The 12,680-nt window shown below is 56.9% G+C and overlaps 1 protein-coding gene across 2 annotated transcripts in view; it reads left to right on the top strand.

The window, feature by feature from the left end:
* Window positions 1–1,015: 1,015 nt before the first annotated feature.
* PDXK (pyridoxal kinase) overlaps window positions 1,016–12,680 on the top strand; it is a 30,635-nt gene continuing 18,970 nt past the window's right edge. The window contains exon 1 of one of the 2 annotated variants that reach the window (XM_086334375.1): window positions 1,016–1,246. In XM_086334375.1, the coding sequence (XP_086190501.1) occupies window positions 1,160–1,246 (87 nt within the window). In that variant the 5' untranslated portion in view covers window positions 1,016–1,159. Of the gene's footprint in view, window positions 1,247–5,265; window positions 5,725–12,680 lie in introns of those variants that run through there. The other variant, XM_086334213.1, reaches the window with a different exon arrangement.

Raw genomic sequence — 12,680 nt, 5'->3', positions numbered from 1 at the left:
CCACCGCCACCACTCTGTTCTCCTGACTCCGCCCAGTAGTAAACCTTCCTCTGCCCCAAACTACGATAGGTTTGTTTGACCTCCCTGTGCCTGGCACACATGATCTTACTTGCCTTGGGTAACAGACTAGGCCCCCACCACATGGGTTTGCCCCTGCCAATAGGTTCTAACGGAGGACACTGCCCAGGGTCGGTGGGGTGGGCACTGGCCACGTGTCTCGGCCCAGCACACCCTGAGGAGAAGGCCAGTCATGTGTCCAAAGTGGGGGAACTGGGCCCTTGGGTCCCCAAAGTTCTCATGGTGGTGGAGGCGTCCGCCCCCCAGGCCTCTGCAGGGTAACTTGGCTGTGGATCAGGCGTGCATGCCCTAGGTAGGGGCGCCTGGTTAGCAAGGTGGGCCTGGATCCTTGGTGCTGCCAGAGGGTCGCAGGGCCCATGCGTCCTGGCGCCGGTACGCTCGGTGGCCGCAGGGGCGGTGGACCGCATACGAGTTCCGGGCCTTGCAGGGCCTGGAATTGGGGCCAGGCACTGCGCTCCACCGGGCCCTGGGGAAGGTGGTCCCGGTAACTCCCAGCCCAGTAGCCCACTTGCAGACATCCCTGTCCGTGCCCACTTCCAGGGCGCCTCGCCAGTGCCCTTCCTCCGCGGGGGCCCTTGTTTGTCGGGCTCATGGTCCTGCCGCGCCGGCAGTGTGCGGCCCCGGGGTTAGAGGCGTGGTGCAGGCCAGGGGGCGGACCTGTGTGGAGTGAATGAAGGACTCGAGGAACCGATGAATGAAGGCAGGCCGGCGCAGCCTGCTGCGCCCCACAGGGTAAAACTGAAAGTGCAAGCCGGCGTTTTGGAGGGTGGCCGCCCACGTGCCGGTAGCGCAGAGATGTGGGTGGGTTGCCCGGGCCTGGGTTGCGGTAGATGATTTGCCCCGGAGGGGCGGGAGTGGGCGGGGACAGGAGGATGCCCCGCCCCCGGCCCGCCCCGGCGCAGCGCGGGACCCGCGGGTTCCTAGCCGCGCTGAGGTCAGAGGGAGGCGGCCTGTCGTCCGAGCCGAGCGCCTGCGCCGATCCGGGCCGCGGCGGAGCGGAGCCCGAGCGTGGCCGAAGCCGAGCTGAGCGCGCGGCGGAGACGCTGACCCCCCGGCCCCGCGCCGCCGCGGCAGGCCCGGCATGGAGGAGGAGTGCCGGGTGCTCTCCATTCAGAGCCACGTCGTCCGCGGCTACGTGGGCAACCGGGCGGCCACGTTCCCGCTGCAGGTACGCTTACGTAACCCGGAGGTGTCCCCGCGTCCGGCCGTGCGGGCCAGCGAAGGGGTGGCCGCCGCCGGGCCGCGTGACCTTGGCCCGGCAGCCCGGAGGATCTGGAGCGCGGGGTTCCAGACGCGGGCGGGGTAGGCGGGCACTTTGCAGGGGCGGAGGCGGGGCCGCACTTGGACCCAGGAGGGTGGAATGGGGACCGGGTGGGGACGCTATGTTAGAATGAAGACCCCGGGCGCGTGCTGTGAGCACCCGCCAGCCCCCACCCTTTCCCACCGGCCCGACCCTGGGAAAGGGAAAATGCGGAGCAGCGGCCGGAGACCCAGCGAAGGTGGGCGCTGGGCAAGCAGGTCTCTGCACTGCTTACCTGGTGGGCGACCCGTCCCCATCCGGTCCCCGCCCCCTGCGGATCGGGAGGCTCGCGGTGAGGCCCTGGGCGGCCAGGGTGGGCTCCACCCTGCGACTGCCTGTTGAGGGGCGGTCGCCGGGAGGGGATGGGACGGAGGGGGCCTACCTGCAGGTGTTGGCTCCGGAGAAGTAAAGCCCAGAGGGCATTTCAGGCCGTGCAGGGTCTGGCTGTAGATGCAGCTTCCTACATGTGTCAGCCTTTCCCTACTAGGGTGCCCACGGGCTTCCTCCTGCTTCCCCCACCTGTGCTCCGTGAGGGGCTCACGGTCTCTCTCTGGGTTATCAGTGAGCACCACTGCTTCCTGTCTCAGCCCCAAGGTTGTGGTTGGGTAGCCCCTTGGAGGGTCAGGATGAGGCCTGGGTGCAGTGGGGTGTCAGCGTTGGGGTCACCGTCACTTCCTTGCCCTGTGGGCTAAGCAGGGGGCTGTGCGTCCGGGCTGGTGGCTCTCTTGGACCATGCACCTCTGGCCCATTGTCCTTGGGTCCTATCCTTGAACATGGAGCTAGTGTCTGGCCCCTGCTGTGCATGCTGTACGTGAGGGCCCTGTGCTGGACCCTCAAGATCACAAAGGGCCACCCAGTCACAATGGCCTGTAGGTGCCAGCTGGCTGGAGGGGCCGTGGGAAGGGTTGGAACCCTTCAGTAGAGCTTGAGGGCCGACCTGAGGCTGGCCTGCCCATCTTCCGGGGAGGAGGCAGTGGAACAAAGACTTGAGGGTGGCATGGTACAAGGGTTCAAGTCCAACTGACCTGCCTGGCCAGCTCCCTATGATCTTTGAGCACCCGTGGAGATAATGTGAGGCCCTTGGCCCTCCCATTCCCACCAGCGGGGGTGCAGACCATGGGGGCAGCCAGGGTGCACTCCAGGACTGGTCCCAAGGCCCCAGCTCTTGGTCACTGATTGCTTGGGCAGGGCCTCTATGGTGGGGCAGTGCTGGGGTTGAAAGTGCAGGATCCCTGCAGCAAGGGCAGCCGCAGAAGGTGGAACCAGGAAGTTCCCTACCAGATAGTGGTCCGCCTGCACCCTGCCTAGAGGGAGCTGCCCTTGGCAGAAGTGTGCAGAGGTGTGTAGACTCTGCTGCTTCCCTGGGCCTCTGTCTCTCCCTGTGGCTGCTCCTTTATCTTTCCTTGGGCAAGTTGTTCCTCTCATCATCTATTCCTTGATTTCTAGGCACTGACCCTAAACTTGCAGACCAACATGTCCTTTGCCAATTACTTGATGGGATGCTCCTCCAGACCACCCCCCTTGGGAAGGGCCTCTGAAGGACTGAACCTTGGTTCTCACCTGAGGTCTCCTCTCTATCCAGCATCCTTACCTGTGGTCTTGAGGGACAGACGTCGGGGGTGCTATCCCCCTTCTGTATCTCCAGGGTGGGGGTAGCACCTGTCTCTGACTTAATCCATCCCTGCACTTCCTCTTGTCTGCTTAAAGAAAAACGCACAGCAAGGGAGTTGGGAGTTTTAGTCATGGACTTACTGAGGACTGTAAGGGGGACAGTCTCTCAGGGCACTGCTCCAGAGAGGTCAGGGAGAGGCCAGTTTGTACATGAGGTTTTGGGAGCTGGGAAATACTTGCATTCAAGCTTACTTCTGGGTAAAAGATTACTGCTAATCACGAAGAACAGATATCTTAAGTTATTGATTTTAGTGGCATTCTAAGTATGGAAAGATGCAGGAATTTGAAATTCTTTCTGAGATACGCATCTAACATCTGTTTATCCAAAGCACTGAGTACCTGCTCCTGTTTTTTATATCCTGAATTCCTCAGATGGGCTGCTGTGGCTTAGACTTAACCCTTGTAAAATTGGAAGTGAGCCAGGCTCTTTTGTTATTTATTCACACTCCCCTGGAGGCTCATTCTTAAGCTGGGGACTTAAAGAGGCTGCCTTCCACCTTGAGCTCTCTAGTGCTCAGTTGCCTCATCTGTGGAATGGGCATAGAGCCTGACTCCAAGGACACAATAAGGGTGACCATCCCTGGGAAGTGCCTCAGAGGTGCTGGCTGCTGAGTGAGGTGGCCGCAGTGCCCAGGGTGCTTTTCTTAGTCCTCTCTGCAGAAAGACCAGACAGGGAGGTAGTAGGGCCAGTGGGCAGCCAAGTGTGCCTGGGGCATCTAAGGGAGGCCAGGGCCTCCATCAGGCCTGGATCACATCCTTACCTGTGTCCTTTGCCCTAATCATTTCCTCCTCCTAACGTAGCCTTGGGCGGGTGGAAAAAGCTGAGGAGGGGAAGAAAGCAGAGAGGGTGGCTCTCAAAACATGCTCCACCAAACCAAGCCCACCTTGATGGTGTGAACTATGAGAGAATTGAAAGGTTGCTGCTGAACCACGAAAGACGCCGGGATTCTTGGCCTCCGGAGGAGAAGAATTCAACCCAGGGCCAGAGACGAGGCTTGATTGCTCAGAGCTTTTTAAAGTTTTATTAAAGTATAAAAGAGATAGGAAAAGCTTCTGACATAGACATCAGAAGGGGGCAGAAAGAGTGCCCCTCACTAGTGCCAGCAATGGAGTTATATACTTCTAATTAGTTATTGGGCTTCCCTGGTGGCTCAGAGGTTAAAGCGTCTGCCTGCAACTCGGGAGACCTGGGTTCGATCCCTGGGTCAGGAAGATCCCCTGGAGAAGGAAATGGCAACCCACTCCAGTGTTCTTGCCTTAATTAGTTATTACAGTGAATCCAAAGAGTGTCTGGAGGTTGTTAAGACCTTACTAGACCCACTCCCATAATTTACATTTTAAAATAACAGGATTAGCCAGAAAGGGTGGGGGGGAGTTCCCAGAAACCGTCCTCAAGCAGGATACATTACTGTTATGCAATCCTAAGGAATGTAGAGGGAAAAAAACTGTCCTTTCCTCTTCCTTGAGAATTTCAGACCCCTCTCTCCGTGGGGACCTCCAGACTTCTTTTCAGCCTGCCTAGGAATTGACTCTCTCAGAATAATAAACTTTGTTTCAGCCACGTGAGCACTCACACGGTCCTCGTTTGAGGTCCCACTTGGGACACACAGTTAGCCCATATGAGAACAATTTCCAGAGATTTTCCGTAGCTCACTGTACACTTTCTCCCATGGCCACTTAGTGCTTCCTTGTCCAGAGTCCAGATTCCCCACAAGTTTACTCACGCTTGCTTTGGCTAGGCTGCCGAGCTCTTGTAAGGGCTACAGGAGGCTCCGTGGGGTCTTCTGTAGGCATTTTGCTCCCCACTCAACATGTGAGCACTGCAGGAGCACAGAGGGGCAGGGCATGGTGCAGGATGGGCTGCGGGTGAACAGAGCCTGGAAGTGGCCGTGCCTTGCACGATTCCAGCAGGTGTCCCCTGACTACAGAGCTGTGCCAAGTTCTGAAAATGTTCTGAATTTTGATGGATGCTGTACAGCTGGAGACGCCACAGGTGGGGTTACCCACACAGCTGACTGTGGGAAGAGAGCTTGGAAATGGCAGGAGAAGGTGGGGTCTGGCCGGGCCCCACAAATGTGGGGAGGCAAAATATGCACTTGTGCGAGGTGGAGAGGCTGCCGGTGGAGGGGTGCCCGCGTCTTGGAGAAATGGCTCAGGGGCCCCCATGCCCCCCAGACATTCTCAGCCTCATCTGCACAGTGAGAACAGTCCTGTTAGTGATGACATGGTGCCAAGCTCCCAGGTTCTGCTTGTGGTGGGGTGCAGTGTGGATCCCTGCCCAGGGACCTCCCACCATTCCCAGAGTTGTCCTGGCTAGACGTCTGCAAGCTAGATGTCTGGGCTTCAGGGCTCTGGTTCTCAAACTGCTTTTTGCCAGGTCCCCACAGGCTTCCCTGGCGGCTCAGATGGTATAGAATCTGCCTGCAATGCAGGAGACCCGGATTTGATCCCTGGGCGGGAAAGATCTCCTGAAGAAGGAAATGGCAACCCCCTCCAGTATTCTTGCCCGGAGAATCCCATGAACAGAGGAGTCTAGAGAGCTACAGTCCATGGAGTCGAAAAGAGTTGTACACGATAGAGCGACTATCACAGGCTACAGTCCAAAGGGTCAAAAAGTGTCAGATGCAACTGAGCGATCAACACTTAATACCACAGCACGCTGGTGGCGGTCTCAGGTGGGTAGCCTGCAGGCTGCTGCCTTCCCTGGGCAGAGAAAAATGGTAACACAGAAGAGAAAGGACCAGAACCTTGACTGTGGTTTTGGATTTGTTTCTGGGCTCGAGTTCATAGTCCGTTTTAGTGGCTGAGGGGCACGTGCTGCTGTGACCCGCAACAGCAGGTAGAGCTGTGGGCAGGGTGATCCTCATCGGCAGTGAGCGAGGGAAGTGAGAGGGTGGGCTCGTGCCTTCCTGTCCTGTCTCTGGAGGTGGGGACTGCAGGGCAAGGGCGTCATGCCTATGACGCTTCCAGGGCCCCTTCCCCGGGCAGACCCTGGGACCTCTCGCTGTTCTGACCTTGCTTCTAGGAAGAGAAAAGGGAAGGGGTGGATGGACCCAGTGTGGCCTCCTCCCAGCCTGGACTCTGTGGGCTGCTTTCCTCTTGGAAGTGGAAAACCTCATGTTCTTCCTGGCTGGAAGTGTACTTCTGAGCCCCCTCTGTGTAAGGGAAGACGGGCTTGTTGATCCAGCAGCTCCTCCTGTGTTTTCATAGGTCCCACCCATCCTCTTGTGGCTCAGACAGTAAAGAATCTGAAGATCCTGTGGAGAAGGGAATGGCTACCCTCCCCAGTATTCTTGCCTGGAGAATTCCATGGACAGAGGAACCTGGTGGGCTACAGTCCATGGGGTCGCAAAGAGTTGGACACGACTAAGCGACTAACACTTCCACTTCACTCCCATTGTCTAGCAGCCCCACAACCCCACTCCTGCCCTACTGCTTCCCGTTTTTTTTGGTGAAAACACAGCAGGGGTCTTCCCTGGTTGTCTAGTGCTTAAGACTCTGGGCCCCCAATGTAGGAAGCCTGGGTTTGATCCTGGTCTGGGAAGTAAGATCCTGCATGCCACGTGGTACAGTCGAAAGAGAGAAGCAAAAATACAGCAGGTACACGTAGCCTTAGGCTCTGTATGAGTTTCTGGGGGGCGGCCATAGCAGAGTACCACAAAGAGGGGCTTAGAATCGTGAATTTATTCTCCCGCAGTTCTAGAGGCCAAGAGTCTGAAGTTAGGATGTTGACTGGGCCGTGATCCCTCCCCCAGACGCTGGAGGGGAGGGTCCTTCCTGCCTCTTGCAGCTTCTAGGGGGCTCCAGGTATCCTTGGCTTGTGGCCACATCACTCCAGTCCGTGCATCTGTTGCATGGCCTGCTCCTGTGTGTCTCAAATAAGCACCTTTGTCATTGGCTGTGGGGTCTACTGACACAATCCAGGGCCATCTTGGCTTGAGATGCTTAGCTTGATTGTATCTTGCCAGACCCAGTTTCCAGTTCAGTATGTGCATGAATCCTCAGCCAGAATGTATTTCAGGGGCTGCTGTTCAATTCACTGTGAGTTAAAAGGAGCCTGTTCAGAGAGATTTAAAAGCGACCCAAATTGGGTGTTTAATTAAAGCCCCAGCATCCAAAAGCTGTCTTCTGGGAAGAATAGCACAGGCGGGAGTTGAACTGCTGCCTCAGCCGCGACTCTTGTGTCTCCCTCCAGCCGCTAGGCACTTCTCCTGCCAGCGCGGCCAGCACTTGCGATGCCAACAGGCACTCTGCTGGGCAGATGAGTCTTTCTGAGGGTGTCCAGGCAGGTGGTAGCTGGCCTCGTGCCGGATGTGTGGTGCGCGCTTCCTTCTGAGGCCGTGTTTGGATTGGCACGGTAGCCTTGGGCACGCAGGACCCGAGGGTAGCCCAGGGTGCCACCTTGAAGGACCATGCTGGGGGGTGGGGGGCACATAAATAATTCTGTGACCTTGAGAATCTGATTTGGGACCTTAGCTCAGAACCCACTTCAGTACTGTGTTGCCGAGACTACAGGCAGCCCTGGAAGGTGGGTCAGGGGTTGTCTCATTTGGGGGCCTATATAGAAACCCACCTTGTTCTCTGACTCTCCTGGCCCCTCGGTGCAGAAGCAGAGCCGAGACATCCAGCAGGGCTGGAGACGGTTTCTTGTGCAGGGACCTCAAAGCCAGGCCTGTTTGCCAGTGGACTGGCTTGGACACCCGGCAGGAAGGGGTAGGCTGGGGGGCAGCCGACTGTGCAGAGAGGCCCTGGACTGGAAACCTAGGTTCACACCCTCCCTGCCTAGTGATGGGGCCACAGGAGCTGAGCAGAGGCCGCAGAGCTGCCCAGCAAGCAAGTGTGGACGGCATACCCCGGCCTCTCCTAGAGGCTTGTGACTGGTGGTAGTGGGGACGCTTCCGGCCGTAAGCAGCTTATTTTCCACCTCTCCCCTTTAAGAACCGCCTGAGCTGTAAAGTGGCCCTGTTCAGAGGCTCTCTTGATTCATCTTAAAACACTTGGTCCTTGGAAAATCTTTACGCTTTTTCCTTAGAATTCCTTGGATAAAAAGGACCTTTTGTGTCAGGACTGAGTTTGAAAGATGCTGGAAGGATGTCACCTGCCCTTTAAAAGACGTAGTGTTTGCCATTAAGGTTTTCGTGGTGGCACATGCATTGGCAGACAGTGCCAGGGAGTCAGTGCCCAAAAGCACACCTTCTTCCTGCCCCGCCTCGGGCCCCCTGCCGCTTCCCAGAGGAGCGCACCAGGGCTGGAACCCCGTGACCTGGGACACTGTGCTCTGCTTGCTTCCCTCCGGAAGTCCCCGTCTCGCCCAGTGTGTCCCAACCCTGGAATTTAGGTGTTGCTTCAGCATTTCTCCTGCCTTTTGTATTTTCCCAAGAATCTCCAGAATTGCTCAATATCTTGATTTTGTAACCCTTTCTTAGTTTGGGGCTGAAATTTGTGTCATTCCTCTTTGTCTGTCATGTAGAAAAGCAAGAACTTAATGGTCTGTTGGGGGGGGGGCGTATACCCATGTGTGCGAGTGTGTTGTGTGTATGTGTGCTCAGCTGTGGGTGTGTACATGTGGGCGCGCGTGTGCAGTTGTGTGGTGTGACGTCTGCCTCATGCTGGCATGACCACCCCTCACAGGGACCTCTCTGTAAGGGTCTGTGCTGAGAGGCCCCTGGCCTGGAAACCTGAGCAGGTGTCCGTGAGCAGGGCTGTGACCGCACACAGAGGGGCCCCCCTGGCGGTGTGGCTCATGGGCCTGGATGTCCCTGGAGCTCACCCACATGGAGCTTTTGAAATAAGAGCGGCCAGCTCTGCTCAGAGTGCTCCGGGAGAGTGCCGTCAAGGGTAGAGTAGGTGGAGTTTGTCCAGGAGAGAGGAATGTGTGGAGCCACGGCCTTGGGACAGAATCGTGGGCTCAGCCGAGGAGGGACAGCCCCTCCCGTCCCCTGACCAGAGTTGCAGCCCTGTCCCCCGTCTGTAGCTGGTGCTGCTGGGAGTTTGGGCCAAGACCGCCTCTCTCAGGGTGGTGCCCAGCTGAACCTGACCAGCGAGTGTGCGGGGCCTGGCGGCTGGGGTGGGTGCACTGCGCTGGGAGCAGGGCTGGGGCCAGGGTGAGGGGGTCCGGGGCCGGCCGCCCAGGAGACGAGGGCTCATGTGGGGCAAAGATGGCCTTGGGACTTAAGGCGAGCCGGGTGGGGGTGAGGGGGTGGCAGCGCTGTTCAAGGGACACAGGGCTGTTCCCTGTTGGAGCTCCCGTGGGAGATGAGGGGCGGGTGGTTGCGAGTTGGGCTGAGTGGTCAGGCTGACCAGGGGCGGGTGGAGAAAGGGACCCTGCAGTACCCAAGGCTGATCAGTCGGACCACAGGCACATGGCTTTCCTGTGTCCTCTCTTTGCTAATTCTGATTTCCTAGGTGAGTGACTGAAAAGGTCTTGCAAAACAGGCCTTGGTGAAGGTTTTGAAGATGGTGAAGTGAGCCCTCTCGCTGCCCAGCCCCTGACCCTCCCGTGGAGGAAGCTGGGTGGCCTGGGCTTCCTGGCTGTGTGTTCTGCGTGCTCTCGCTGTCTGTGCCTGGCTGTCAGCAGTGGTTGATGACTCAGCATCCGGGCGGAAGTAGGGATGTGGCTTTAGGCCCCCAGCACATGTAGCTGCCCTCAGGAGGGATGCTGTGCCTAACGGGTGGACTGAGGTCCACGTTGCTGGGACGTGGGGGGACTGTGTGGACGTTGTCTTTGATGTCACTGTTCTTTGTGGTGGACGCCCCTGGAGCTTCTGAATGTGCTCTTCTAGGTGGGCATGCACGCCAGCCATTGGGGTCTCCCCTGCCCTGGGGGAGAGGTGGGAAGCTGGAGCGTGGGGTTGAGGAACGGGCCCTGTCTGATGCCCGAAGGGCCTCTGTTTTGCCTGTGCATCTTGTTGGCCATCCCGGGTCTGAGACTGTGTCCCCAGCATTAGACATGCTCATGTGGTCCCGTGGAGCCAGGTTTCCTCAGCAGCTAAGTGAGCTTGAACTGGCACGACCTCGGTGGGCAGCAGACCAGCTGGACATGGAGCCTCTTGGCTGAGACTCTAGTTCTTTCTGAAGCGGAGCCCGAAGCACGGCTTTGGCCCCCAGCCTTCATTCAGAGGCCCACAGGGCGATGGACTCATCCCAGAGGGTCACAGTGGCAGGGAGCGCAAACTCCCAAACCCCCCTACAAAGCCTGGGTGCTCTAGTGGAGGCTGAGAAGACAAGGTTTCCAACAAGGTCTTGGAGCCAAGAGTCCCTGTTTCAGACTTGGGGGAGCTCACAGAGGCCCAGAGGCAGAAGGACTTTGGGGTTTCAGAGAGTGTGTGGAATTCAGTTGGTGGGACGCACAGCCTGGGGTTTGGGCCTCATTCCACGGGTAACCCTCGAAGGTTGGTGTCTGCGGGGTGCTTTGGGGAGCAGGGGAAGGACAGCACAGAGGCTCCCTGGATGGGAGCTAGGACTTGAAACAGGCCCGCTTGAGAATTCCAGCAGCACCTGCCCCTGGCTGCACTGGGCTGGGGACAGTGGGGGAGGGGGGGGGTTAGGCCCGAGATGGTGCTCTCCCTGATCTCTGAAGGCCTCCCCTCCCCTCCCCTTCCCATGCTGAACTAGCCAATTCTTCCTCTTTTTTCTTAAAATGAGTCTTGTTGCTGGTAAATGGTGAAAAGCTGGCAGGGGTGGGGCAGGGCCGATTTCCCTGGTGTAATTCTGCCAGCTGACCAGCTGCCAGCCTGGGTTGGAAGACAGGCTGAGTGGCCGCTGGAGCCAAGGATGTGGCCGCAGCTGATCGGGGTGGGAGCTGGGGCAGGTACCAGACTTACTGGTGTACAGGTCACTGGAGCCAGGTGAGCTAGCTTTGTGGCTGCACGGTGGCCTTGCTCCCCACGCAGCCTGCGTGCTCAGGGCCAGCAGAGCGCTGAGAACTCTCCTTCAGGACACGTGGACATCCTCTTCCGCCTGTCAGAGAACTTTGCTTGGCTTGTTTTCAAGTGGAAATGTAGTTGATTTACGATGCTGTGCTAATTTCAGGAGTATAGCACGGTGACCCGGTTAATACATGTGTGTTCTTTTCCATGATAGTTTATTATAAGACACTGAATATAATTCCTATGTTATAGAGTAAGTCCTTGCTGTTTATCTTCTAGATGTAGTGACATGTCCGGATATTCTTAACTGATCCCTTGCCCTGCTTCCTTTCCCCATAAGTTTGTTTTCTGTGTCTGTGAGTGTGTTTCTGGTTTTGTATTATTTTTTAGTATCCATATATATGTGATATCATATAATATTTGTCTTTCTTTGTCTGACTTCACTTAGTATATAATCTCGACATCCATCCATGTTGCTGCAAATAGCATTATTTCATTCCCTGCTTATGGCTGAGTACTATTTCATTAGTATCACCAACTCTATGAACATGAATTTGAGCAAACTCTAGGAGATGGTGAAGGACAGGGAAGCCTGGCGTGCTGCAGACCATGGGGTCGCAAAGGGTCAGACAGGACTCAGTGACTGAACACCACGTCTTCCACTTGGTCACGTCGTTTGCACGTATTCTCCCAGCCCATAGATTGTCTTTTTGGTTTGTTTATGGTTTCCTTTGCTGTGGAGAAGCATTCAAGTTCGATTATGTCCCATTTGTTTGTTTTTGCCTTTATTTCTCTTAGGAAAAGAGAACTCTGCTCCTAAGGGTGCATGTGAATAGACTGGACTCCCTGGTGGCTCCACCCACACTCAGTGGGGTTGTGTAAGGGCAAGCACGGGGAGAGGGGTGAGTGCGGGGAAGTGGAGCCGGGGCTCTTTACATCTGACTGGTTTCCTTTGCTGTTACTCCTCATGCTCAGTAACTGTTTGCCCTGCATTCTTTTGTTCTCTGAAGATCATTAGTTACCGAGACCTGTTCAAGGGCAAGCGCTGTGACCAGGCCCGGGTCACAGCATGGCTTAGACCAAACGTCACGCCTGGTTCTTTCTCCAGGGCCCACCTCCCCTGTCTGCTTACAGTCGGGACTTAAAGCTCAGGGAGACGGGATGTTTACGGCTATGCGATGGGGGTGCTGGGAGCCATGGAGAGATCACAGAGTGGATTCAGCTGCTTCCGGGGGCCCCTCCTCGTGGGTAAAGAAAACCGGGGCTGGGGAAGGTGACCAGCAGGGGCAGGACCCTCCATCTCTGGTCTCCCTCCACCCCTCCCGACCCCCGTGTCCCGTCAGAAGCCCCTAGCTGAGCACAGATGTGCCATCCAGGGTCCCAGCCCCAGATCCCAGAGCTGAGCACAGAAGCAGAGGTTTGAGTTGGAAGACGAGGTGTTAACAACAGGCACCTCCTTTCTCTGGGGTCCCCTGTTTCCCATCAGGGAGCCGGGCCCTGTGTCTTGGCTTTTTGCTGCACCTGCCCAACCCTGCACGAGGCTTTGACAGGGCCCCTCACACGAGCCTATCATGCCAACAAATAAGCTGCTGGTGTGTGAAATGGAGATGTCAGCCCGGCGCTTAGCGCTATCGTTTAAAAACAGAAAATAGCTGCTTCGCGTGTGCTGGCTCTGAAGGACTAATTATCTACGCTTCCAGAAGCAATGGAGCGAGGTATTCTGGCAGGATTTGCAGGATTTGTGTCATCGTTGCTTCAAATCT

Source organism: Bos grunniens, chromosome 1 (genome assembly GCF_055505025.1).
Source record: "Bos grunniens cultivar Pamir isolate PY7600 chromosome 1, Bosgru_T2T1.0, whole genome shotgun sequence".
NCBI lineage: Eukaryota > Metazoa > Chordata > Mammalia > Artiodactyla > Bovidae > Bos > Bos grunniens.
This window is presented reverse-complemented; position numbering and strand designations above follow the sequence as displayed.